Genomic DNA, 25,359 nt, shown 5'->3' on the forward strand with positions numbered 1-25,359 from the left:
GAGGATGGAGGGAATAACTTTTACTGAAGCTGATGGTGGCACAACAAAGGGCTCCGTCTAAGCAGCGTTCAGCCTTGCTGCCTGCACCAGTCGTGCTGCACACCAGTCATGCCTTTTGACAGTGTGCCCAGGACCTGGCTCCAGCTGAGCAGATGGGGAGAGGCTGCCGGGCCTGGTCTTGTCCTCGGCTGAGCCACTTGAATGTGCTTGTGTTCCCAGGTTGTATATCACTGTGAATGAACCTGATTTGGCCATCACCATGTACAAGAAGTGTAAGATGTATGATGAGATGGTTTGCCTGGTGGCCAAGTACCACGAGGACTTACTCAGCGATACCCACCTGCACCTGGGCAAGGTAGTGCATCTCATGGCAGGGTATCAACTGGGCCAAGCAGGGACAAGAGTGTCACTAACTCATTGCTTCACCTTGCAGGAACTAGAGGCAGAGGGACGCTTACAGGAGGCTGAGTACCACTACCTAGAAGCTAAGGATTGGAAGGCTGCAGTAAACATGTACAGAGTGAATGACATGTGGGAAGAAGCTTACAGGGTAATAATCACTTCACCACTCATACACATGCTGCAGGGATCAGGCTTTGACTGCAGGATCCTGGTAGGAACTGCTCTGTCTCTAATCACTGCAAACTTTGAAGACTTGGCATGCCCTTCCGAGCTTCAGCACGTGGCACAGCGCTGGAGGTGCCTGTGCCTGCTGCTCTGCAGCATTGCACCACAAAAGCAGGGCTTGATCCCTGGCCCCGGCAGCTCTGCCTTCCTCCAGGCACTGCTCTGCCCCGAACCACTCACCATGTTATAGAATCATTGCCTGTGTTGGAAGGGACCTCAAAGATCATCTAGTTCCAACTGCCCTGCCATGGGCAGGGACACCCTCCACTACACCAGGTTGCTCAAAGCCTTATCCAACCTGGCCTTGAACACTGCCAGGGATGGGGCAGCCACAGCTTCTCTGGGCAACCTGTTCCAGTGCCTCACCACCCTCAGAGTGAAGAATTTCTTCCTTATATCCAATCTAAATCTCCCCTCTTTCAGTTTAAAGCCATTGCCCCTTGTCCTATCACTAGGTGTTGTACCGCAGAAGCACTGCTCTGCCCACAGCCGCTCTGCAGCAGCCTCACCCCGGCGCTGCTCCCTCCAGCGTGGACACAGACTGCCAGGGGTCACTTCTGACAGCAGCCTCTGCTGCTGCTCTGCTGTATAAGCTGTGTCTCACTCTGGCCAGTGCGGTGGTGGCTACAGAAGGGTGTCCCAGGAGAGAACAGTTGGTTTTGGTGCTCCCTCGTGACGACAGCACCATGTGAGAGGGGAGTCCTGGCTCAGCCTGCTGAACATGGAATGGGTGCATTGGGCTCTTGTGCTTTCTTTGTTTTGGATAGGTGGCCAAGGCACACGGGGGAGCAAATGCCTACAAGCACGTGGCCTACATGTGGGCAAAGAGCCTAGGTGGAGAGGCAGCTGTGAAACTCCTCAGTAAATTTGGGCTTCTGGAGATGGCCATTGACCAGGCAGCAGACAGTGGGTAAGCAGTTCCATCAGCACAGCGTTTCTCTCCCATCTGCCTGACCTGAGACAGAAAGAATTCTCCCGAGATAACTGTGTGCACATGGTAGCTGCAGGTCCAGGATATGGCATGTCTTCCCACCCTACTCATATGTTTTCATGCAGGCACTCCACTTCCTTGACAGATCCTGCTTCCTGGCCATCTGTTATGTCTCAAATGCTGAATCAGAGATGGGCAGGCAAAAGCAGTTTGCCCTTTAGCCTCAGCACGGGGCCCTTGGGAGAGCCTCTGAACGCAGCGGGGGGTGTTCCGTATGTCACCATAGGGAACTGCCTGCCAGAAGAGTTCTGGCCCTGCTCTGCACCTGGCCAGCCCTCCGACTGCACCGCCATCCATGGCTGTGTTCCCTGGGCTCTCCCACATTGCCAGGCTCTGGCGGGTCTCGTGACCTCCCTTTGGGGTTGCACCAAGGGCCTCTGGCGCTAACGACGAGTGTGAAGGAGCTGAATTTCTCTAGTGGAGGCTCTAAAAGCTCCTGTTCTCCAATCAGGAGAGAAATGGGCACTTGCCTGTTCACTTGGGACCCTCTGTATTCCCCACTCTCCTCTCTCAGTATCTGTGCTCTACTTGATGTCTTGCTCTTGATGAAGGTGTGCCCTCACAGCACAGAGTCGTCTTCTCACCTCATTTTCTTTTTTGTTGCAGAGTCTTTGAATTTGCTTTTGAACTGGCCCGCCTCTCCATGAAGCAAAAGATGCCAGAGATCCACTTAAAGTATGCCATGTTCCTAGAAGATGAGGTAATTTTACCCCCTGGAATAGGTGGGAGTTCTCTGGTCACTCAGGTCACTCAGGTCATGCAACAGTTGTCCTTAAGGGCTGCAGCAGGCACTTCTATGGCTGCAGTCACTGCTCACCCGACAGTCTCCATGATCATGGGCCCAAGCTTCCACACACATCTTTGTTTCATAAATCCTCTGCCTCTGGTCACAGAGGAGGTCACACAACGGTATCAGGACAGGAAGGCGTGCAAGCAAATTCCTTCCTCTCTCCTAGAGCAAGTTTGCGGAGGCTGAAGCAGAATTTATTAAAGCTGGGAAACCCAAGGAGGCAGTGCTGATGTACGTATCCTTCCCCGTCCTGGCCTGCTGCGTCCCCTCTCCCCGTATGACGCCAGCCGGGTGGCTTCTCCAGCACTGGTCTGTTCTGTGTCGTCTCTCTTGTTGCATCCCGTGTCGATCCCCCTAGGTTTGTGCATAACCGGGACTGGGATGCTGCGCAGCGTGTGGCTGAGGCTCATGACCCAGACAGCGTGGCTGATGTGCTGGTGGGACAGGCACGTTTTGCCTTTGAGCAGAGAGAGTTCCAGAAGGCAGAGGCCTTCCTCCTGCGAGCACAGAGACCTGAGCTGGCCTTGAAGTACTACAAGGTGAGCGTAGTCCATAGTGACACCGTTGCCTTCCTCGCTGGACAAGAGCCCAGTCTGCGTGGAGGAGCAGTGAAATCCATCTCCCAGCTCTCCCTCTCAGCTTAGTAGTGAAAGAAAAGCAGTTTGCTCAGGTGGTTCCTAGTGGGACTTAATTCTGTCCTGCTCTTAGAGGACTGAACTGGTAGCGATTTCACAGCGTGGGTGAACAGATAGACACAGGTGCTGTTTGGGGGAGGAAGGTGCTGCTGTGGTTGTTTCTTCCATCGGGTCCTCTGGCAAGGTGGCACCAGAGTCAGGATGTGTTATGTGATGCCAGGAGTGTGGGGGATCCTGGTGCAAATATCTCCTCCCCATTGTGCCTCCACATGCAGGAGGCTGGCATGTGGAACGAGGCCCTGCGCATCTGCAAGGAATACGTGCCTAGTCGGCTGGAAGAGCTACAGGAGGAGTGCGGCAAGGAGGCTGTCAAGAAGGGTTCCAGGTAAGGAATGCTGTGGTCAGGCTGCAGGGAACAGACAGGGAGCCCTTCCCCTAGGTCATTGTGCTGGTGCCTTGGAGAGGCAGCTTGATGAGATCCCTGACATCCATTTGTTTCCTTCTCGAGGACCCTGGACTTCCTGCTGCATAGGTTTCCTAACATCCTTCCTCCCTGCTCTGGGAGGCTCCAGGCTTATTCTTGCCGTCCAAGGACTCCTGGATGTCTTCTTGCCACTTAACAGATCTCCAAGGTCTCCTGCACTGCCAGTGCATCTGCCCAGGGTCCTGGATCAATTCTTTCCTCAGCACTGGCTCTGTGCATTCCTCATCACACACTCAGCCCTCTCTGAGGTCCCTGGCTTAGCTCTGCTGTGCACCTCGCTGCCCGTGCCCCACACACTGCCTGCAGGGTCTCTGTGGCACCGTCCCAGCCTTGCTCACAGCCTGCATTCCTCCCTGCAGAGGAACAGAAGGGCTGCTGGAGCAGGCGCGGGAGTGGGAGCAGGCTGGGGAGTACGCCAGGGCGGTGGACTGCTATCTGAAGGTGCGGGATCCCAGCGACAGTGTCCTGATGGAGAAGTGCTTGCTGAAGGTACCGTCAGGGGCTGTGATTCCCTTCGTCTGCTCCACTGTCTGAGAGGTCTCCCGCAATCTGCAGTGCATCCCAGAGATATCTCAGTCACTGCAGGGCACGAGGGGATCTGCAGACTCGTGACTGCAGAGTTTGAAAGCCTTTGTGGCCATTGTGTTGGGCCACGATGGGCCGTGTGCTTATCCTGCACTGCACTGACGTCCTTGCTCTGGCACCACTTCCCACAGCGTGCCGATGTCTGTGCCCATAGATCCCTGTGCTGAAGAGCTTGACTTTATGACTTAGCCCTTGGCTAGATGAGCGCCCTTTCTTCTTCTCATGTCCGTGTCCACCAACCTTTGGGTTGTGTTCTTGTTCAGACTTTTCACTCATACCTGTGCCCTTGTACCAACTTCAACAACAATTATGCCTTGTCTGATCTTCTCCCACACGTGAAAGTCTCTGGGCTTTGCTTCTCTGAATTGCTGAAGTGGGCTGTCATTTCTTCTCCCCTTCCTCTGAGCACTCCTGACTCTCATCTTTTAGCTGGGTCTGAGCTCTTCCCAGCTGCGTCCCGCTCTCAGACAGCTTTTATCACTTGTGCTGCTGACAATTTCTCTTCACAGGCTGCTGAGTTGGCCATTAAATTCTTGGGTCAGTCACAGAGCATGGAGGTGACGCGGACTGTGGCTCCTCAGCTGGTGGCCATGAAGAAGCACAGTGCGGTGAGGGCTGGCTCCTGCCCCCAGACTGCAGGGGCATGGGGAGGGAGAGCTGTATCCGCGGGAAGGAGCCCGAGTCACCTCCTGGGGTGGTGGGTGGACGGCCCTATCCAGAGTCAGGCGGTGCGGTCTTCAAGGAGGAGGGAGGAGGGGAAAGGATCAATGAGCTATTGAACTATTTTCACGCTATCCTGAAACAGTGTGAGAGAGACAGGCCTTGGGAGGAGGGAGGAACCAGAGAAGGGGAGTTACCTTTTGGGAAGAGACTTTCTGCTGTTGCTGTCTGCTGGTCACTGCCAGCAGCACCAGCTCCAGCTGGGGCTGCAGGGTGCCTCTGGGGTTCCATCTCCATGGGACTGGCTCTGGCCCTGCAGGCAGCGGAACTCTACCTCAGCTTGGACCTTATCCAAGAAGCTATTGATGCCTTCATTGAAGGGGAGGAGTGGAGCAAAGCCAAGCGCGTGGCCAAGGAGTTGGACCCCAGGTATGCCCTGAACTTCTCAAATCACACTCTTCCTGCTCCCTCTCCCACTCCTAGATGATCCCTTGTCCTGTCCTGTCCTGCTGCCCCCAGGTTCCCTGGATTCTCCCCACAGTGGCCTTCCCATGCTTGACAGGGCATGTTCTCCACAGCTGCCCTGCTCGAGCCATTCACCACCCTGACACTTTTCTCTTGCCACACACCCCACAGAAATCGTTATCCCCTTTTGTGCCATCCCTATCCCTACCTCCCCTTCCTTTGGCATAATCCTGTGCATAGATTTCCTTCTGAACGTCCTGTGATCCCATTATCTCCTTACACATGATACTGCAAAGAGCTGCCTGGACCCTTTTCTTCCCCTTCTACCTCTGCTCCCAGCAGCGGGCTGGAAAGGCACGGCACAGTTCCTTTTCCCAAAGCAAACAAAGCTGAATCCAGCCTCTGCACTGACACAAGACACTATTAGTCTTGCTGCCTATTAAGGTTCTTTCTTCCCACTAGGTCAGAGGAGTATGTGGACCAGCGCTACAAGGAATATTTAAAGAACCAAGGAAAGGTAGATTCGGTACGTATTTGGGATGTCTCACAGGCATGAAAGTGATGTCAGGATCTGTGCAGATCCTTGGGGCCTTTTGCATGGGCCTTTTGCCTGAATGTGCCCACAGGTGAGGAGTCGGTACATGCTTATGGGTTTATGGGTCGTGGTTTCTGCATACCAGATAGGTCAGACTGGATCTGCGCTTCCGTACCATAGGAGGGGAGAGATCGTGTGCATGTGCAGAAAAGACCTGGGTGGGCTGATGCCTGCCTTGGTGCTGGTAGGAAACCTTGCCTGCACAGTGAATTTATGGTTGTTTCCATTCCCAGCTGGTAGGAATAGATGTCATGGCTGCTTTGGATATGTATGCAGAGCAGGAGCAGTGGGAGAAGTGCCTGGAGGTTGCAGCTAAGCAGGTGAGTGGCTGTGTGGGGGCACAGACGTGAGGTCCTGGCTCCCTGAAGCAGGGGCAGCAGGGATGAATGGGCAAAGCAGTCCTGTGGGGAGCATGGGGATCACTGCAGCAGCTCAAAAAGCACTTCACTGTCCCCATCTTGGCCAATCAGGCTGAGCAGGGAAGCGTGAGAACCCAGAAACGTACTGGGTTTAAGTTTTGTGATTAACGGAGCATTGGAAAAAGCTAGATGAGTTGTTTGGGCTGGAAGTAATTGGTACCACGGAAACAGAGAGGCTTGTGAAACAAAGCCTTCTTTCTGCATGTTCTGTAGAGGCCTGGTGTCTGTAGAAATGAGAAATCCTTGTTGTGAAAGCAAATTTGGCGTTTTTTCATTTTTACTGACCTAAAACTAGCAAAATTACCTTAGCAGAGTAATAAAAATGGAGAAAAGCAAAACGAAACTGTCGTGTAGTGCTACTCCAAAGCAATAACGGAGAAAGCTCTAGATTACTGGGATCTACTTTGAGGGTTTGTTTGTATTCAGTGGTTATTGATTGGTTATTGGGTTTTGGTTATTGACCAGTTATTGATAAAGGAGCTAAACTAAGGGCAGGTGTTGATTCCTTGGAGTGAGGCATTGTTTCAGATGCAGTAACAGGGCAGCCCCTGGCAGTGGAGTCCACAGTTAGTGGAGACATCACAGCTAATCGCTCAGGCAAAGACTGGTAACTTGGACAAGCACTGGTGATGTCTTACACTGTGTTTTTATAACTTTGTTTCTAATGCAGTAACCAAGAACCTGAGTTTGGGCTCTACTACAGTAAACTGGATTTCTTTTCTAGTCAGGCTTCTCTGGTGATACAAATGGTCTTTGTTGTAGCTGCTATCTTGGAGACTTCTGTGCTGATTTTCTAATTATCAGGAGATACCAGTGTTGATCTTCCATAAGGAATAACTTCACGCTCAATTTAATGGTAAAGGCTTAACTAGTTTTATTGTCAGCCAGGTACAACACTACCACCTTTAGTGCAAGAAGATGTTAGTCTGTTTGTGCCTCTAAGAGAACTTCGGCACAACCTCGCTCCATGACCAGTGCAGAATTTCATTACTTTTGACTCAGCTGTTCTACAGTGATTATACAGGAAAAAAGTTACATTTATCAAAACAGGTCACACACCAGACTTAATCTTTGTCCCAAACTGGCCTGTACCTAGTGTTTCAGCAGCATCCACATCTGGGTGTTCAAGTTCTAGACATATCACTGGGGCACTGGTCTCTCTTGTGCTTAATAAACTTGTTTCCATTGCTCATTTTTTTGACAGGATTGCACATTTTATGCCATCTTCTTCATCTCGTTACTATATTTAGGCCTGTGTGAAGCAGCTCTTTCCTCAGATGAATTTCTGTAAGGCTGACTACAGTCAGTCCTGAGCAAAGAGTGTTTATGTGATCAGCACGTGTATGAGCAGCACTCCAGGAGGCCTCCAGTCCCAGAGATCTGACAGCATTTGAATAACAGACTAGAGCAACCTTGAAAATTATGAACGTCTTCAGTCCACAAAGTGTTTTGATTCATTCTTCCATTAGACAAAGGGCTGGTTTACAGCTGGTGCCTGTTACCACGTTGTGGAGATTCTGCATCCTTTAGGTGTTTGGCAGTATTCCTTTGGCAAGTGGTGAACAGCTGAGAAACAGCCTGATTCCCACGTGCGGAAGGATCGGCACACATCAGCCAGACAGCATTAGAGGCGTCCCGTGGGGCCCGGATCACACCCTGGGGCTGCATGAGCAGTCTGTCTCTGATTGCCTGATCTCACCCTTTGGGGCTCGGGTGTATGGGGGGGTGTACCTGCATCAGAAACCATCCCACGGGTGTTTAGTTCATGCATCTCATGCTACTGCTTTCTGTATGCCTTCTCCAGAATTATAAAGTCTTGCAGAAGTATGTAGCTCTGTATGCAACCCATCTTATCCGGGAAGGCAGCTGGGACAAAGCCCTGAGCCTGTATGTCCAGCACGGAGCACCTGCCAACCCCCAGGTAAGGCAGACAGCATGACATCCAGTGTGATTGCCAGAGTGTGCTACGATCTGCTGCGTGAGTCAGCTTCCACTCCAGAACTGGGATTTCCAGGTGTTCAGCATGTCCCAGCCACTTCAGCCTGCTGTGGGTTCTTCCAGAGGCTCCTCAGCTGAGAGACTGAAGGCAATGTCCGGGCATATGCTCCACGGGGAAGGAGCAGGGAGGAGCTGGGTATTTATGTTTGTTCTGAACACCTTAACCACCAAGACCAGAATAAAAGGAACCACGTTTGCCTCTCTGAGAGCACTGGCTGCAGGAAGCAGCCTTGTCCCGTGGCACCCACCGCACCCGGCAGCCCGCAGCACCGCCGCTCCAGGAGCCGGCGTGCACAGCTGCCATTCCTCAGCCTGTGCCCGGCAGCAGGAGAGTCCAGGCTTTTGCTGACTCCCCGTCTGACTCCCTGAAGATTGCTCTCCTTTTTGTTGCAGAATTTCAACATTTACAAGCGTCTCTTTGTGGAGATGGTGAACGCGTCCGGCATGAATTGTGCTGACGCCTACTCCAGCTGGGCTGACCTGCGGGACGTTCTCTTCCATCTGGTGAGTGTGGGCCATGGCCACCACTGCCTGTGAGACTCAGCAGCCCGATGGCTCCTAGCAGGGGAGAAAGAAGAACTGGTCTCTAGCCAGGTGGCACGGGCAGTATTTGTAGAACACGAGCCAATGGAAAACTTGGTTGACTACCAGCTTGATATGAGCCAGCAGTGTGCCCAGGTGGCCAAAAAGGCCAATGGGATACTGGCGTGTATCAAGAACAGTGTGACCAGCAGGAGCAGGGAAGTGATCCTGCCCCTGTACTCGGCACTGGTGAGGCCACACCTGGAATATTGTGTCCAGTTTTGGGCCCCTCGCTTTAAGAGAGATATTGAGCTCCTGGAGCGGGTCCAGAGAAGGGCGACTAAACTGGTCAAGGGGCTGGAAAATAAAACTTATGAGGAGCAGCTGAGGGAGTTGGGGCTGTTTAGCCTGGAGAAGAGGAGGCTGAGGGGAGACCCGATTACGGCCTATAAATACTTGAGAAGGGATGGTGGGGAGGTGGGGGAAGGGCTCTTTACATTAGTGATGGGTGATAGGACAAGAGGAAATGGGTATAAGCTTAGTCAGGGGAGGTTCAGGTTGGATGTTAGGAAGTATTTCTTCTCTGAAAGGGTTGTCAGCCACTGGAATAGGCTGCCCAGGGGGGTGGTTGAGTCCCCATCCCTGGATGTGTTTAAGAATAGGGTGGATGATCTACTTGGGGACATGGTTTAATGGGGATTAGGGACGGTTGGACTCGATCATCTCTAAGGTCTTTTCCAACCTAGAAATCTATGAATCTATGAAAACGGGGAAATGTCCACGATGTGGACAGTAGAACAACAGGATATTGTGAAGAGCATGTGGTTGGGCACGAGAAGTAAGGGAAGGAGATGACCCTGCACTCAACGGCAAATCATAGAAGCGAGGCTGGACACTGGCACTTGCAGAGCTCCCTGTGTCAGTGCCACATGGGAGCCTGTCACAACGTGCCTGCTTTTTGTCCTGCACCCATGTTCCGCAGCCCGGGTGGGCGAGGACCTGGGGACAGCACAGAACTACTGAGCCTAGGAGATGAGAGTCCTCCCCGTCTCCCCAGAGATGCTTAGAGCCTTCTGCTCCTTCTCCCCTCTCCAAAAATACCTCAGCCAGAGCCTCTTCTCTGTTTCTGTCCCACAAATACCCACTTCTAGCAGAAACTAAATCCACAAATCCCTCTTTGCCCATCCAAACTCACCCCTGCTTCGAGTGCTGTCTGTTGTTGCAGTGCTGCTGGCTCTCCTCTTCTTCTACAGCCTCCTCCCTTCTGCACGCTGCAAGACCCAGAGCACCCAAGGCCCAGCCCTTTCCCAGTCCCCAGAGGTGCCTGGATATTTCATGTCCTTCTCTCTCCCAGCTTTTCCCTGGACTCAAGTGGATGAAGAGTGCCCTTGTGCTCTCATGTTCTCAATTACGCTCCTTTTCTCTTCTTCAGTGTGAAAACTTAGTGAAGTCAAGTGAGGCAAACACTCCAGCACATGAAGAGTTTGAGACGATGCTGCTAATCTCTCACTACTATGCCACACGCTCCGCTGCTCAGGGCGTGAAGCAGCTGGTAAGGTTTTTTGAAGTTCCTTTGCCAGGCCACCACCTGAGTGCAGAACCCTGTGGGGATCTGCAGGTTCGAGCTATCCATAGTTCACTATTCCACTTCTTGGATCACTTACACATCATGGATGCATAAGAATGGGACTATAGTGATCTGGGAGCCCACCACTAGCAGGTGGAACTGGAGATAGTCTTCTCTGACTCCTTATAGTGGGATCTGCCCCAGCCACTTGAGGCTGAGATGTAAACCAGTGGGAAGTTGATCCATACATTCGGCGTGACTTGTGAGAGTAGAGGCACCAGTAGAAATCTATGGAACACACAAAAATCTGGTCTTTGCTTCCTCTTCAGTAGTCCTGGGCTGTGGGAGCTGCTGGGCTTCACACGTGGTCTTGAGAGCAGGTTGGCTTTGCGCCGGGCTTTGGGAGCTTGTGAGCCTGCGTGCTGGGCATCGCACGGGGCTTGGGCAGATACTGGCCCTGTGTGCTGGGCCTCCTGGGGGTTCTGGAAGCTCTGGGCATGGGTACCACGCCTCACGAGGTACCGTGAGTATTTTTGAGTCTTAAGGGCACTGGGATTTGTTCTGGGCAATGATACGTAGCAGAGTCCCTGCTGAAGGCTTGATCCATATGGGATTGTGGAATTGTGACAGAGCTCTGTATGAGTGTGGGGCTGTGGCTGTGATGACAGAGCAGGCTGTGAAAAAGAAAGGTTGCCACAGCCAGGACCTCAGTAGGAGTGAAAGGAGAGACTGGGGCTTCCCCGTGGCTGCATGTGTCGATGTCGGGGGTCCAGAGACACGTGAGACAAAAAGAGCCAAGTCTGATGTCTTGGAAACGTGTACAGACCCACACAGTTGTGGAATGTGGAGGTGTTGGGTAGTCTGTTTGGGACCACGAAGGATGGGTGGTGTTCACAGTTCTGCTGTGATGAAAAGCTGTTTGGCAAGCAGGAAAGTGAGATCTCCCTTGAATTTCTCACCCCTGACTCAAAAATTCTTATGTGATTGAATAGAAGAAAAAACTGACTGTGAGTGCGGCTGAACACTGGAACAGGTTCCTTTGAGAGGCTGGAGAGTCTCCATCCCTTGAAATTCTCAAAACATGACCAGACATGTTGCTGAACAACCTGCTGTAGCTGACTGCTTTGAACGGGGCAGGGGAGGGTGGGCACGGCAGTCACCAGAGGTCCCTTCCAACTTCAGCTATGCTGTGACTCAAACGGTGGGAGTTTGGGTGTGGCTTCCAGTAAAACCAGTAAGTTTATAAAGCAGAACTTCACCTTCAGGTGACAGTCCTCCTGCCTGTTCCCACAGTGAGGGTGCTTACTGTCAGGACTGAAGTTTTTCACCTTTGTTACACGTTGGGAGTATGTGGGTGCAGCGTCCCTGCCCTGAGTCTGGGGCAGTACGATCTCGGGAGGTCCCTTCCGACCTGGTTTTTCTGTGCTGATTGTTGTGGCTTTGCGGTCCCCTGTGTCTGCAGGACACCGTGGCTGCCCAGCTGTCCATCTCCCTGCTGCGCCACACTGAGCTCCTCCCCGCAGACAAGGCTTTCTACGAAGCTGGGACAGCTGCCAAGGTAGGAGCCCTCTGCCCCCAGAGCGGCTAAGGAGCTGCAGGACCCTCAGTCCAGGGGGTCTCAGCTTTGTCCCCTCCTGTCCTGCCCCGGCTGCCGTCGTACCCCAGCAGCCGGACACGGGCGGTGGCGGCCTTTGCTCGCCCAGCCTGCCAGCCTCCGCGTTTTGTCGCGGGGTGTCGGGAGGCAGCGGGAGGGCAGAGCTGAGCCAGCAGGCGCAGGGGGCAGAGCGGAGGCTCTGCTGGTGTGGCTGCAGGGCTCCTCGCTGCTCTGCCTGGCTCTGGGGCGGCTGTGTTGCCGCGCTCCTGAGACGACGGGCTCTGATGGCCTGCCCGGGCGCAGCGACGCGCGGCGAGCACAGCAGCGTGTTCTCGCTGGCTGGTGTGGCTGTGCGTTACCTGTCAGGGAACGCCTGACTCCATCTGTGGGACGGCCTGTGGGCAGTGGGCCGGTTGTCCCGGTGGCTGCCTGCGAAGTAGTCCTCAGGGATGGTGAGCCAGGATGTGCACTGTCCCTCTCCATGACCTGTGCTGCAAGCGGGATGTTGTGGCACAAACAGAGCCACATCCTTTCCAGGCATCGCTCAGGTGGGAGAGTTGTGGCTGTGAAGATAAGCTGCCTGGTCTCACTCGGGGTCCCTCTCTGTTCTAGGCAGTCAACTGGGAGAATATGGCATTCATCTTCCTGAACCGCTTCCTGGACCTCTCAGACGTGCGTATGGTCTGCTGGAGGGAGGGCTGTCAAACTTCAACTGGCACTGAGCTGTAGGGCCAACACAGACCCTCAGCCTGGCGAGGGCACTCCTGAGGCTCACATGTGGCAGCACATTTGCGCTGTTGTTGATGAGAACCCTGACCACTGCTCAGAGTGTGCACGTGCCCAGCACAGAGCGTGGCAGGAGCTGACAGGCAGGGACCGTGTCACTGTGCACCAGTGCCACCACACATCCCCGCTCCAGCAGAGAGCACGTTGGCCAAACAGCTTAGGCTGTAGTCTTCATGGCTGCAAGTGCCGTTACAGCCTTCGGGATGATCTCAAGGAGAATTACCTGAGGGGTGGAGGACATGGCCCAGTGCTTTAGCCACTGTGATAGAAGACTGAGGAGCCACCCGTGCAAGGCAGCTCCTGCCTTGATGAGCAGGTTGGTCACTAGAAAACACCAAACCCTGGGAAGGTGACAGGCCATACAGTACCAGTCTTCCAAGTGCTGTCAGCAGACTGGGGCAGGGCGGGGGAGGAACAAATCTCCCTATTTCATCTTTCCCTTCTTTGAGGCCACTTGACAAGTTTGAGCAGTAGAATGTTGCAGGGGCACACATCCCCTGCTGTTGCAGAGGATGGCCATAAATGCCACCTTCCAGGAGCACCCAGTCACCACAGCACCAACAGACAGAGGCACCGGTAACGCCGTCCTCACAATGCAGATCGTACTATCAGCTCCAAGAATGGTGTTGCCTACTGCTCCACTTCTCCTTCCTCAGGCCATTGATGAAGGGAACCTGGATTCTCTGGACCACTCCGATTTCCAGAGCACAGACATTCCTTTTGAAGTGCCACTTCCAGCCCAACAGCATGTGCCCGTGAGTGTCATCTGCCTCCTTCAGCTCCCACGAGCAGCGGTGCTGCTACAGGGCTCACTCCAAACAGGGACTGGGATGAGGGTGGGACAGCGGGCATTGCAGTGGGACAGCGGGCACTGCAGGTGGGACAGCGGGCATTGCAGTGGGACAGCGGGCACTGCAGGTGGGACAGCGGGCATTGCAGGTGGGACAGCAGGCACTGCAGGTGGGACAGCGGGCACTGCAGGTGGGACAGCAGGCACTGCAGTGGGACAGCAGGCACTGCAGGTGGGACAGCGGGCATTGGAGTGGGACAGCAGGCACTGCAGGTGGGACAGTGGGCATTGCAGTGGGACAGCGGGCATTGCAGTGGGACAGCGGGCACTGCAGGTGGGACAGCGGGCATTGCAGTGGGACAGCGGGCACTGCAGGTGGGACAGCGGGCATTGCAGGTGGGACAGCAGGCACTGCAGGTGGGACAGCGGGCACTGCAGGTGGGACAGCAGGCACTGCAGTGGGACAGCAGGCACTGCAGGTGGGACAGCGGGCATTGGAGTGGGACAGCAGGCACTGCAGGTGGGACAGCGGGCATTGCAGTGGGACAGCGGGCATTGCAGTGGGACAGCAGGCACTGCAGGTGGGACAGTGGGCACTGCAGTGGGACAGTGGGCACTGCAGTGGGACAGCAGGCACTGCAGGTGGGACAGTGGGCACTGCAGTGGGACAGCGGGCACTGCAGGTGGGACAGCGGGCATTACAGTGGGACAGCAGACACTGCAGGTGGGACAGCAGGCATTGCAGTGGGACAGCAGGCACCGCAGGTGGGACAGCAGGCACCGCAGGTGGGACAGCAGGCACTGCAGTGGGACAGCAGGCATTGCAGGTGGGACAGCAGGCACTGCAGTGGGACAGCGGGCATTGCAGGTGGGACAGCGGGCACTGCAGTGGGACAGCAGGCACTGCAGGTGGGACAGCGGGCACTGCAGTGGGACAGCAGGCACCGCAGGTGGGACAGCGGGCACTGCAGTGGGACAGCGGGCACTGCAGGAGATGGAAATGTACTTGGCACTGTCCTGCCCTGTGCCACACACACGCACGCACGCACACACACACTCTCTCTCGTGCTCACACTCCCCTCTCAATATACACACGTACTTGTGCACGCGTGCATGCACTCACACACCCCTCCCCCCAAATACGCACACATGTGCACATACTGCCTGCACACTGGTGTCCTGCTCTCCCCAGCGTGCTCCCTCGTGCTGCGGAGCAGCAGCTGGGCAGTGGCACAGCACGCAGTGCCAGAGGTGCCCTGGACTCTGCCCTGCAGGAGGAGAAGCGGGAGGAGGTCAGGGACTGGGTGCTCACCATGTCCATGGACCAGCGGATGGAGCAGGTGCTGCCACAGGATGAGCGTGACACGTACGAAGCCTCCCTGGTGGCAGCAAGTACCGGGGTGCGCGCGCTGCCCTGCGTGCTCACAGGTACGTGCCAGCTCACGCGTAGGCACGCAAGTACACGGTGCTGTGCAGGGAGGGGGGATGTGTTGGGGGGGGGTGGTGGGGTGTGTCTGGGAGGGAGTTCAGGATGTGCTATAAGCGTGGGAGGGAGACTGTGGCTGTGGGACCAGTTCTGCTGGAGGAGATAGAAGGACCCTTCTTTTTACTGCGGGGGTGACTGAGCACTGGAGCAGGTTGCCCAGACGCTGTGGCAGCTCCCTGTCTGGGGAGAGCTGGAGCTGGCCGGATGCGGCTGTGGCCCTGCTTGAGCCAGAGGGAGCAGCTGGACCGGACAGACCTCAGAGGTGCCGTCCAGCCCTCACCCTTCCGTGCCTCTCTGAGTCTGTGACTGCTCAGTCTTCCTCAGCACTGCCCAGGAGACGCCCAGGTGGCCAGCCCTGACACTTGCATGTGCAGTGCCTGTCTCTGTGATGCCCCTCTCTGCAATAGCTGCCTATTCTGGCGAGTATTGCCCCCCCCACACACACTTCAGACAGTGGGGGGATTGCAGTGCAGGACTTAGAGAGTGGGGCAGAGAAGAGGGGAGCAGAGGTGGGCCACCAGCAGCTCCAAAGGCTGCGAGTGGGGTGCTGTCATTTGACATACTGCGGTGTCCTTGCCAGAGGGACAGGCCTCCGTTTTCCTGTGACCCCACCACTGTGGGCACCCCCACCTCGTTCTGGTCTCTAGAAGTCAGCCACAGCATCGTTCCCCTGCGCTGCCCGTGGGAGCAGCCCTGGCCACGGCAGAGGGAAGGGGTGCCCAAGGCAGGGGTCTGCTGCGGGTCTCGGCATGTTCCTGAGCATGTTGCCATGTGACCAGGGTACCCTGTGCTGCGGAACAAGATCGAGTTCAAGCGGCCTGGCCGAGAAGCCAACAAGGACACGTGGAACAAGTTCGTGATGGCTGTCAAGGTGAGCCAGGCACCGCACGGGGCAGGGAGGCCCCTCGTGCTGACAGTAAAACATTGTCCTGCTGTGAGGAGATACACTGAACCGGGGCAGTTTCAGTGCACCCTCACCATGTGCTCTGGGCAGGGATTAACCTCACGCACGGAGCGAGGGGAGGCTGCAGCCCTGTCAGTCCTCAGGGGTGCCCATGGGTGGGTGGGGGTGATGGCACTGCCCCCTTGCCACTGCCAAGGCCACCTTCCTTCCGCAGACATCCCACAGCCCTGCGTGCCAGGATGTGCTCAAGTTCCTCAGCCAGTGGTGCGGGGGACTCCCGAGCACCAGCTTCTCTTTCCAGTGAGCCGGACTGTGGCAGCTTTCAGTCCTGTTCTTCAGCACTCCGCTTCACCCCAATAAACATGTCTCTCAACCCTGCTGTGCTCCTGTGTGTCAAGGGATGCCAAGTCCAGGAGCACACGGAGCTCCCGGGGCACAGGACTGTAGCCTGTACACACACATCTCTTGGCCTCAGCCTCGCTGTGCTGGACACACACCTTCCACCCTGCTGGGTGACTGTCACACCGGGACCACGTAGCTGTCTGCTTCCCCGTGCCTGCTGGGGGCAAGCATGGAGGCAGGCTCGCACACCAGCTGCACTGTCACTCCATCAGTGGCCCCAGCTCTTGGCAGGAACGGACAAGCAGCCAGTGTGAAAATGAAACGTTTATTTACTCAGGAAAACACCAGTGGCTCACCACAAAGGGGTTCTTCACCTTCCACTCCACTGGCACAGCACTCTGACCCTGCCCGCTCTGCAGCAGGGCCACCAGCACCCAGCCCAGCCCTGGCTGCTGCCAGGCACCTGCACCTCTGCCTGCCCCACCACCACACGTAAAGGATGGATGGAGGTGTGCCAGCACGGGCCTGGCAGCTCTAGGAGAGATGGGAAAGTGCCCGGGGCCATGGCACCTGCTGGGCTCAGGCCACATGGTGACTCTGGGCAGCTCATGTCTGGAACCTGCAGGGTTTGTCCCGGTGGGGTGGTGGGGCTGAGGGGAGAAGAGCCCACCCCTCCCCTGCAGCCCACCTCCCCACAGCCATGCCCGGGGCAGGAGCACAGGACAGGAGCAACTTCACCTCGCTGGATCGCAGCACTCCTGTAGCACCGCCTGGCAGTGAAAGAGCACGTGTGAGCGCGAGGCTGTGCCGCAGGGCCCAGTGCGCACCGACACCTCAGGACAGTGGGAGGAGATGTTTCAGGGAGTTGGTGCGGGCCCCTAGGGGCCCTCTTGACAGCACAGCCTGACCCCTCCTGTCCCCCAAGCACGGCCCATGCTCTGCACTCACCTATCCAGCTACGCACAAGGCTCCGCCAGCCCTGCCAGAAGTTGCTCTATCTCACGTGGTGGCCCTTCCTTCGCTGTAAGTGGCCCTGCCAGCTAGAGAGACAAAGAAAAGTTTAACCAGGCCAAATGCAAGGTCCTACATCTGGGTCGTGGCAATCCCAGGCATAAATACAGACTGGGTGGTGATTGGATCGAGAGCAGCCCTGAGGAGAAGGACTTGGGAGTACTGGTGGACGAGAAGCTCAATATGAGCCGGCAATGTGCTCTTGCGGCCCAGAAGGCCAACCGCGTCCTGGGCTGCATCAAGAGGAGCGTGGCCAGCAGGTCGAGGGAGGTGATTCTCCCCCTCTACTCTGCCCTTGTGAGACCTCACTTGGAGTACTGCGTCCAGTTCTGGAGCCCCCAACATAAGAAGGACATGGACCAGTTGGAGAGGGTCCAGAGGAGGGCCACGAAGATGATAAGAGGGCTGGAGCACCTTTCCTATGAGGACAGGCTGAAAGAGTTGGGGCTGTTCAGCCTGGAGAAGAGGAGGCTCCGGGGTGACCTTATAGCGGTCTTCCAGTACCTCAAGGGGGCCTACAGGAAAGATGGGGAGAGGCTGTTCAGGAGGGCCAGTTATGATAGGACAAGGGGTAATGGTTTTAAAATAGAGGGAGGTAGGTTCAGGTTGGATATTAGGAAAAAATTTTTTACTATGAGAGTGGTAGAACACTGGAACAGGTTGCCCAGAGAGGTGGTGGATGCTCCATCCCTGGAGACGTTCAAGGCCAGGTTGGACGAGGCCCTGAGCAACCTGATCTAGTTGGAGATATCCCTGTTCCTTGCAGGGGGGTTGGACTAGATGACCTTTGAAGGTCCCTTCCAGCCCTAACCATTCTATGATTCTATGAAAAGAGTGGTGGAGGGTCATGGGGATGTGTGAAGAGCTGGGCCAGGTGGGGGTGGGGGCAGCATTGACGCACGACAGCCAGGACAGAACAGGTTTGGCTATCGGAGGGATGATCTGCAACTGCCCAAGATGAAGAGATGCCAGTCTGTCACCAAGGCTGGCTAGAAGAGCTTCAAACGCGACATTCCCCTCTTCCCTTGCGTCCCCCCTCCCATGGCTGTGCAGCCTGCTTGCATGGGAACACGGGCCCAGCAGAACGCGGCACCTTCAAAGCGCAGCAAGGAGGCGGCAGTGGTGGGGCAGAGGCAGGGAGACGCGTCCGGACCGATGGGACATACCTGCTCTTTGCCACAGCCGTGTGCACAGGGCCCAACGCCTCGGCACACCAGGGCCGCCAAACAGCACCTGCCAGACAGCACAGCTGCCGTGGCTGCCAGCACCAGGGACGGGAACCAGAGCGCCAGGGCTGTGTCCTGCGGAGCGCAGGGGCGGAGGTCTCAGGGAGCAAAGTCCACTGCACGCAGCCTACCTGCACGCCGCTGAGCAGAGGCTGCGCAGGTGGCGGGCGAGGGAAGGGGGAGGGAGAAAGGAAGAAATGGAGCGGGAGGGAGAGGAGGAGGAAGAGAGGCGCAGAGAGGGTGGGGAAAAGAGAAGGAGTGAGAAGAAAAAGAAAGAGGGAGCAGAGACAAAAAGAGGAAGAGCAGGGCCGGGGAGGGATGTGGTGGCTCTCCAGACTCACATAGATTCGAGTGGTGTTGAAAGGACAGTCGTTGGTGGCTATGGCTGCGCGGGCGTCAGCGGGCAGCGCAGAGCTGTTGCAGCCCATGACCAGGTGCATGCCCCGGCCGTGAATGGTGAGGGCGATGGCCAGTGCCAGGCCCACGCTGCACGCTGTGGACAGGAGGCAGTTCAACAGGGCCACACTCAGCAGGGTCCAATGCTGCAGGCAGCAAGGAGAACACACGAGAGTCAGGCTGGCCAGATCAGGGCGAAACGCCAGTCAGGCACTGCCCCTGCACGGCGCCAGGCACACCGTGCCCCGCACACCCACTACACGACGTCACGGAGGTGCCGGGAACCCCACAGATGTTTGCACCAAGTGAGCACGTGCAATCCCTCCTTGCCCCTTCCAGCGCGGCTCAGCCCTGCACGCGGATGGAGCTTTCGAGCCTTTCGCATCCTTCGCCCCTCCCGTGAGCCCAGAGCCACCAGACGGGTCCCTCACAGCGGCTCCTGTGCCCAGGGAGCCCCAGCACAGGCCCAGCTCCGCTGAGAGCCGAGACCCCACGGGCAGCTGTGCCCCCGCAGTCCTGCCCCGCGTGAGCCCACGCAAGGACGCCCGGCGCCGGCTGCAGCTTCGCCCACCAGCTAGAGCGTTTCTGTCCCGGGACGGTGCCCCGTGCCCCCGCTGCTGCCCACCTGCCGCCCCGGTGCTGCCGGCGGAGCTGAGCCAGGGCAGGAGGCGACACCCACAACCCCACGAGCCGCCGAAGCGGAAGGAGCCACCGGGGACAAGGTCCAGAGGAGCGGTCCAGCCCGCCCGGCTGCCGCCCCCGCGGCCCCGCACTCACCAGCGCTGCCCGGGCCGGGTTGTGCGACACGAGGATGGCGACGATGCCCACGGTGATGCTCTGCGGGGAAAGATCCGCGCTCAACGCGCGCTGCGGGCGGAGCCGGCTCCCGGCTCCCCGCTCCCGGCCCGGCTCTCACCAGCAGCCCGGAGCCCACGGACACCACGTTGGCCACCGCGTACTCGGGGGTGCCGGCGCGGCTGGCGCCCGCCACGTGCCGCAGCACCGAGCCGTGCACGATGGCGCCCAGCACCAGCCCGCAGTGCCCCACCACGATCAGCCCCAGCCCGGCGCGCATCAGCCGCCGCGGCTCCGCCAGCGCCCCCGGGCCCCACCACCGCCGCCGCCGCCCGCTCCCGCCCGCCATGGCCGCCGCCGTCCCGCGGAGCGCCGCCCGCAGCCGGCCCCGCCCCGGGGCAGGCCCGCCCCGCCCCGCCCCGGCCCGGACAGAGGCAGCACTCGCGTATTTACAAAACAGTTTATTAAAAATAGGAAATGATAGAAATGGGATGCGGGAGCGGCGCCACGCGGAGCCCCGCGGCGGCGGGCGGAGCCGCGGTGAGCCCCGCCGCACACCCCGGGACGGGACGGGACGGGAGAGGGGCCGCCGAGGCGGGACCCGGCCCTGCCGCCGAGAGCCGGGGCCGCCGCAGCTGCCGCCGCCCCGGCAGCGGCCCCGGGCTGCCCGTAGCGGCGCACGGCGGGAGCGGGGCGAGCCGGGCCCCGGGAGGCTGCAGGGGACACGGCCCCGAGTCCGCAGCCGCCGCGGCCCCGCACCGACAGCGGCGCGGCGGCGCGGGGCCGAGCGGCTGTGCAAAACCAGTAAACAAGGTGCGGCCGGAGGGGAGCGGGAGCGGCGGGCAGGTGCTGCTGGAGCGCGGCCCCCCGCCCGGGAACGGGTGGTGACTGCTGCCGGAGTGGGGGGCAGGGAGGGGGCAGGGCGTGGGGCTCCCCCCCTTACCTTTAAATTAAAAAAAAAAAATAAAGAAAGAAGAAAAACATTTCTGTGCTGTGCAAAAGACACTTTGTACAATTCAAACAGAACAAACTCCATGCACATGAACGGGGGTACAGAACACCCCAAGCCAGGACCCGGCTCCCCGGCACCACCTGGCGAAATCCCAACAAAACCAGGGTTGGAAATAATACTGATGCGCAAAGTCCCCTTTGCGAGGCGGGCAGGGAGGATTGTCGCGGAGCCCAGCCACGGCACATGCGGGACGAGCTTCCAAGCACTGCAGCCAGGGTCTCGCTGATGCCCTGCGGTGGTGGACAGACATGGAAGGGGGCACAGGCAACGCTGCCGCGCTGGCCGCCTGGGAGCCGAGGGGCGCTACGAGGACACAGTCACTGCCGTCAGGGCTCCGTTCCGGGTGTAGTAGAACTTGCTGAACGCCTCTTCAAGTAAACAGGTAAGTCTGCTCTGATCAGCCTGGGAAGAACAGCCTGCAGTGAGGGGTGGGCCCAGTCTGCGTGGAGCTAAGAGCTGGGCTGAAGCCTGCAGGGACACATCTTGCATTCTCCTGCCTCCCCAGCTAGAAAAGGACTGATCTGGCATAAACCATTAAAGCCGGAGAAAGGAATGCAGACCTGTATCCCTACCCGAGCCCCAGGCCTGCTTACCTCACTGATGAATCCGAGCTGGACCAGTTCAGCTGCCAGCTCCTGGATGTTGTCATCTGCAACACAGGGACGAGCATGAGTTCCAGGTCTGACTGCACCGCTGGCCCCGGTGCACCACTGCACGGGAGGGAAGGTACTTACTGGGCTGCAGGTCACAGCTCAAGTGTCGATTCAACTTGTCTTCCAGTTTCAGCAGCAGTGTTAACTGCAGGGTAGAGAAATTCTCATGAGGGACTGTATGGTGGCCACAGCCAGCCAGAAGCATCCCCAGAAATGCCCATCAGGATAGGAACCACCCTCCTCCAGAGCCCCACAGGAGCCTAACAGAACCACCACATCCAGTTCCATTCCAAACCACAGCCAGCAGCACCATCCTGCAGAGGACGTCTGAATCTGGGTATGGGCCGACAACAAGTGCCACGTGCCAGGTCAGTCACAGGCACGGGCCTGGATCTGGCTCTGGGTCCCAGAGGTGGCAGCTGTGGCAGCAGAGGGTCACAGCGGGCACAAGCAGTGCATCAGCATGCTGCAGCCACGTGCTTGGCACAGCTGCCCTGGGACACCCCACACAGTGTGCTCAGACAGAAGATGGGAACATACGTGGTGCTTCACCCCCTCTTCTACAGACTCAATGTTGCACTGCATCAGCACCACCTGAAATGGAAGCAGACGCCTCGTGACTGACTGCTGCTGCCCAGCACAGCTGGGGAAGGGAGGAACGGAGCTCCCAGCTCTCACCTTGCGGGTCTCCACCTCAGCAGGCTCTGGTGTTGGCGTTTTCACTGATGGTGGAGCAATGGGAGACTTCACCACTACCTGCTGGGGCTGCTGGGGTCGCGGCATCCCAAAAGCTGTGAGTGGGTAAATACCATTCCTACAAGAAAGGAGCAGGGTCTGAGGTTATGCCTCTTCGAAATCTTTCCCAGTCTCACACACGGTTAAAGCTGCCCTTTAAAAAAACCCTCTCACCTTACATCCTCCAGGAACTTGTCCAACTCCAATGCTGGAGACTGTGAGAAGCTGGGGAAAAAAAATAACAACCAAGTCCTGAGGTGAGAAGTCGTCTAACAGAATCACCCACTCAGGTCTCTTCAGATGCAATTTCAAATCTTCATGCCCTAGACTACAGCTGTGTCATGGGCACGATGGGTAGGGCCAGAGGCAGCCAGCCAAAGGTGAGACAGACTGCAGTCTTCCTGTACAGGAAGCAGCTATTCATAGGAGCTAAGGATGAGGCAACATTTTCACTATGGCAGAACGGGTATCACCTCCCTGTAGAGAGCCATCCAATGCAAACAATTATTTGGAAGCTAGCTCAATTAACACCACGCTCCTAGCAAGGTTTTTCCAAGACCTCTGTTATAGCACACCACGAAGCCTGCATCCCATCTCCAGAAAAGCAAGGGCACTGCAAAGGCAAGAACCTCTGCAGCAGCTGATGGCACAGTATGACCTACCGTATCACTCCAGACCAGAAACTGGAAACTACACCCCAGGATTTAATGCCCTGCCCAAATATTTCTCATTGGAGTTCAGGATACTTTTGTTCTCTCTGCAACTTCTTTCCCAGATTGCTCAGTCAGCGTGGTGGCTTCTTACTGTAGTGTCTCAAAGCAAGTCTTCCTACCAACATGTTTTTAATTCCCCAGCCTCTAACTCCATTGAACATCTTCCTGGCTCATGGCTGAGGGAGGACAAGCACTGACAACCCCTCCCCTCTGTGTCATAACTTGTTGTATGTCTACTGCTCTTCCTCTTTCTCACCCTCAAGAACATATAGTTCCTTCCTGCGGTGACAAGGACACCAGCCCCTTGGTGAAGGCAGCTCTCTGATCCGCTCTGGGACCATTCCCAGAGGTCGCCGCTTTGTACACGTACATCGGACAGATAACTTTCGACATTTCACTCAACTACTGTAACACCTTCTCTTCCGTTATTTGGCACCCTGGTGGCACGTTTGCTCGTCTGTCCCTGCACAGCAGAGTGTTTTCAACAGGCTGGAAACAGCCTTTTCCGGTGGAGTTACATCACAGCCTTTTCAGAACAGTTCTTTTTTCTCCAAAGCAAGCTCTTGCTGTCTTTTGCACGGCACAGGGAGTCGGCAGCACCAGAACAGCCCATAGCAAGCACCATGTTTCCTTCTGGTTCTGACTAACAAGGAGATACAGGTTCTCCTACTTTACTAATTCCCCAGTAAAACGTTTAGTGTCCACTTGACCACAGCTTCTTTTAGACTGGTTGCAACAAAAAACTTTGAACAGCCAGTCTTCCCCCTACCACTGCCTTAAGACTGCTTTGAAGAATTTCAGAGATCAGCAAGAGACTGCAAGCTGCTCAAATTCGGCCACGGTCCCCTCCGTGTGCTTTGCTATTTCCCCAGAGCTTGTGCAGGCTGCACATCTGCCTGAGCTCCCCAGATCACCCTCCAGCCCTTTTCAACACACACGACATCTGTTACTTTCCCATCATCTGGAAATGATGCGCTCTGGCATTTCAAGTCACTACTATGCTTTCTTTTTCCCTTTTCCAGCACCTCTGAGGGACTGCACTACCAAAAAGTAGGTCCCAGACTGGCATATGCCAGGTTGCCAATCTTCTGCAGACTGAAGCCCAATATATGAAAAGACTCCCTCTTGCACAGCTTAGGCTATTCACTCTTTATCTTCCATTTTGAACCTTTAATTAACAAAAAAAAAACATTCCACAGGGAATTCCATACTATTGCTCACTGGCACTATGAAGATCAGAATGTCAGTTTTTACAAAGGTCTATATGGCTCAAAGAGCTTTTCAAGTGAACAGTGCTTTTTTTTTCCCTGATGACTTTTGTTCAGCAGCCCGAGCATCCCAGATTGCTGGGATACGCTGGCAGCACCCTGGCCTTCTCTGGAAACACAGCATCCACACCGTAGTCTTTTCAGTTAACCTCTCAACTAGCTGAGGGTCCACTATGCAAAACGTAACACCACCGTCTGGCACTCCACTCGCTCCGTAAATGTTACCGTCGTTTACTTCGGGAGCCACCTCTATAGTTCAAGCAGCCGCCACGTGTTACTGGTAGCTGCCCAGTACAGCCTTTCCCTTTGCAACCTGTAGAGTAAGCTGCTCCTTAAGAAGACACTGAGGACCCATTTCTCCAACACGTTGGACTCCATTTGACAAGGCTGTGACTGCTCTGAGTCACTTCCCCAAATTGTTCAGTCAGGTTTTGCTACGGAGTGTTCCAACTACAGTGTGTGAATTTCCTGCCCCTCCATGTGGGGAACGATTCGCATCTCAGCTGCACAAAATCTGTTCACAGAACACGGGTGCGAGGCCTTCTTCCACCCAGGAATTACCCTCCACAGGATTTTTAGTGCCCCGACAGGGGACCATTGATCCTTTGCCAACAGCATCACCAGCTCCCTTTTGCCTCCCAGTCGGTGGCAAAAGACCAACACTAACTCGAAGGGAAGAGCCCCGGCAGATCCCGCAGTGCCCGCAGTGCCCCGGCGTCTGTTCCACACGCACCTGAGCAGCCCCCTCCCAGCACACCGTGCAGTACTCACATCATCTTGATTCCTTCCCTGTCCACATGATTAATCTCTGCCAACACCGCGCTCATGTCAAGGTTTTTGGTCATTTCTTCTAAAGCGTTTTCAGGAATCATATCTTTTTAAAATAAAAAGGAAAAAAGAAAAACCAAAGAGTTAGACCTGAACAATGGCAATTCCGGTCCAACCTAAGATAAGCCACAAAACCCCCAGAGGCTTTAGGCTGTTGAACTCCAGTGCCGCTCAGCGCAGGCAGGGCACCACACCACCCAGGACCTGCAGCGACCGCAGCAGTTTCGCAGGGCCCTGCCTTTCAGGAGCAGCGGGAAGGTCCTGGCTTCCAGGATGCCACCTGGACTGACAACTTAGTGAAGCTTTGCAGAACACGAGACACGTCACCATGGGACTCCATACTCACGCTGATGTCCAACGATACAGTGAGCAGCCAGTAGCTTTAGTGATGGCACCTCAAACAACGCCTGATGGAAAAGGAGCTCCCGGGCAGTAGGACGCTTGCCAGGGTCCTGTTCTAGACACTTCTGAATGAACTCCTG

General features: G+C 56.3%; 3 protein-coding genes across 7 annotated transcripts in view; 1 reads left to right on the top strand and 2 right to left on the bottom strand.

Annotated features, from left to right (window-relative positions):
- The window catches only part of IFT172 (intraflagellar transport 172), a 43,206-nt gene extending 27,004 nt beyond the window's left edge, over positions 1–16,202 (top strand). For all 3 annotated transcript variants that reach the window (XM_086631984.1, XM_086631985.1, XM_086631986.1), the window contains 21 exons: positions 220–355; positions 434–550; positions 1,395–1,537; positions 2,225–2,318; positions 2,575–2,639; positions 2,767–2,947; positions 3,319–3,428; positions 3,887–4,016; positions 4,622–4,720; positions 5,092–5,201; positions 5,700–5,763; positions 6,066–6,152; positions 8,056–8,172; positions 8,643–8,753; positions 10,204–10,323; positions 11,801–11,896; positions 12,545–12,604; positions 13,375–13,473; positions 14,783–14,936; positions 15,774–15,865; positions 16,113–16,202. In XM_086631984.1, coding sequence (XP_086488110.1) covers positions 220–355; positions 434–550; positions 1,395–1,537; positions 2,225–2,318; positions 2,575–2,639; positions 2,767–2,947; positions 3,319–3,428; positions 3,887–4,016; positions 4,622–4,720; positions 5,092–5,201; positions 5,700–5,763; positions 6,066–6,152; positions 8,056–8,172; positions 8,643–8,753; positions 10,204–10,323; positions 11,801–11,896; positions 12,545–12,604; positions 13,375–13,473; positions 14,783–14,936; positions 15,774–15,865; positions 16,113–16,202 — 2,275 coding nt within the window. The remainder of the gene's footprint in view (positions 1–219; positions 356–433; positions 551–1,394; positions 1,538–2,224; positions 2,319–2,574; positions 2,640–2,766; positions 2,948–3,318; positions 3,429–3,886; positions 4,017–4,621; positions 4,721–5,091; positions 5,202–5,699; positions 5,764–6,065; positions 6,153–8,055; positions 8,173–8,642; positions 8,754–10,203; positions 10,324–11,800; positions 11,897–12,544; positions 12,605–13,374; positions 13,474–14,782; positions 14,937–15,773; positions 15,866–16,112) is intronic.
- A 994-nt stretch (positions 16,203–17,196) lies between these two features.
- On the bottom strand, positions 17,197–20,017 carry KRTCAP3 (keratinocyte associated protein 3). The gene is made up of 5 exons (XM_086631987.1): positions 19,790–20,017; positions 19,651–19,710; positions 18,819–19,019; positions 18,418–18,552; positions 17,197–17,280 (listed from the first exon to the last, which is right to left on the bottom strand). Exons 1-5 carry the CDS (start codon positions 20,015–20,017, stop codon positions 17,197–17,199), a joined length of 708 nt encoding a protein of 235 aa, XP_086488113.1.
- Positions 20,018–20,655: 638 nt separating this feature from the next.
- NRBP1 (nuclear receptor binding protein 1) overlaps positions 20,656–25,359 on the bottom strand; it is a 39,632-nt gene continuing 34,928 nt past the window's right edge. For 2 of the 3 annotated variants that reach the window (XM_086631180.1, XM_086631181.1), the window contains 8 exons: positions 25,224–25,356; positions 24,821–24,923; positions 22,243–22,293; positions 22,012–22,147; positions 21,874–21,927; positions 21,415–21,478; positions 21,274–21,329; positions 20,656–21,082 (listed from right to left, as the gene is read on the bottom strand). In XM_086631180.1, the coding sequence (XP_086487306.1) occupies positions 20,984–21,082; positions 21,274–21,329; positions 21,415–21,478; positions 21,874–21,927; positions 22,012–22,147; positions 22,243–22,293; positions 24,821–24,923; positions 25,224–25,356 (696 nt within the window). In that variant the 3' untranslated portion in view covers positions 20,656–20,983. The remainder of the gene's footprint in view (positions 21,083–21,273; positions 21,330–21,414; positions 21,479–21,873; positions 21,928–22,011; positions 22,148–22,242; positions 22,294–24,820; positions 24,924–25,223; positions 25,357–25,359) is intronic. The other variant, XM_086631182.1, reaches the window with a different exon arrangement.

The sequence above is a fragment of the Tauraco erythrolophus genome, chromosome 2 (assembly GCF_009769465.1).
Source record: "Tauraco erythrolophus isolate bTauEry1 chromosome 2, bTauEry1.pri, whole genome shotgun sequence".
In the NCBI taxonomy this organism is placed as follows: domain Eukaryota; kingdom Metazoa; phylum Chordata; class Aves; order Musophagiformes; family Musophagidae; genus Tauraco; species Tauraco erythrolophus.

What these genes read in the sequence shown, in the direction of transcription:
- KRTCAP3 (XM_086631987.1), bottom strand. Translation starts at nt 20,017, where the DNA reads ATGGCGGGCGGGAGCGGGCGGCGGCGGCGGTGGTGGGGCCCGGGGGCG. An exon ending in ACCCGGCCCGGGCAGCGCTG is followed by an intron (nt 19,020 to 19,650) that starts GTGAGTGCGGGG and finishes TGCTGCCTGCAG; the next exon opens with CATTGGACCCTGCTGAGTGT. An exon ending in ACGGCTGTGGCAAAGAGCAG is followed by an intron (nt 17,281 to 18,417) that starts GTATGTCCCATC and finishes TTGTCTCTCTAG; the next exon opens with CTGGCAGGGCCACTTACAGC.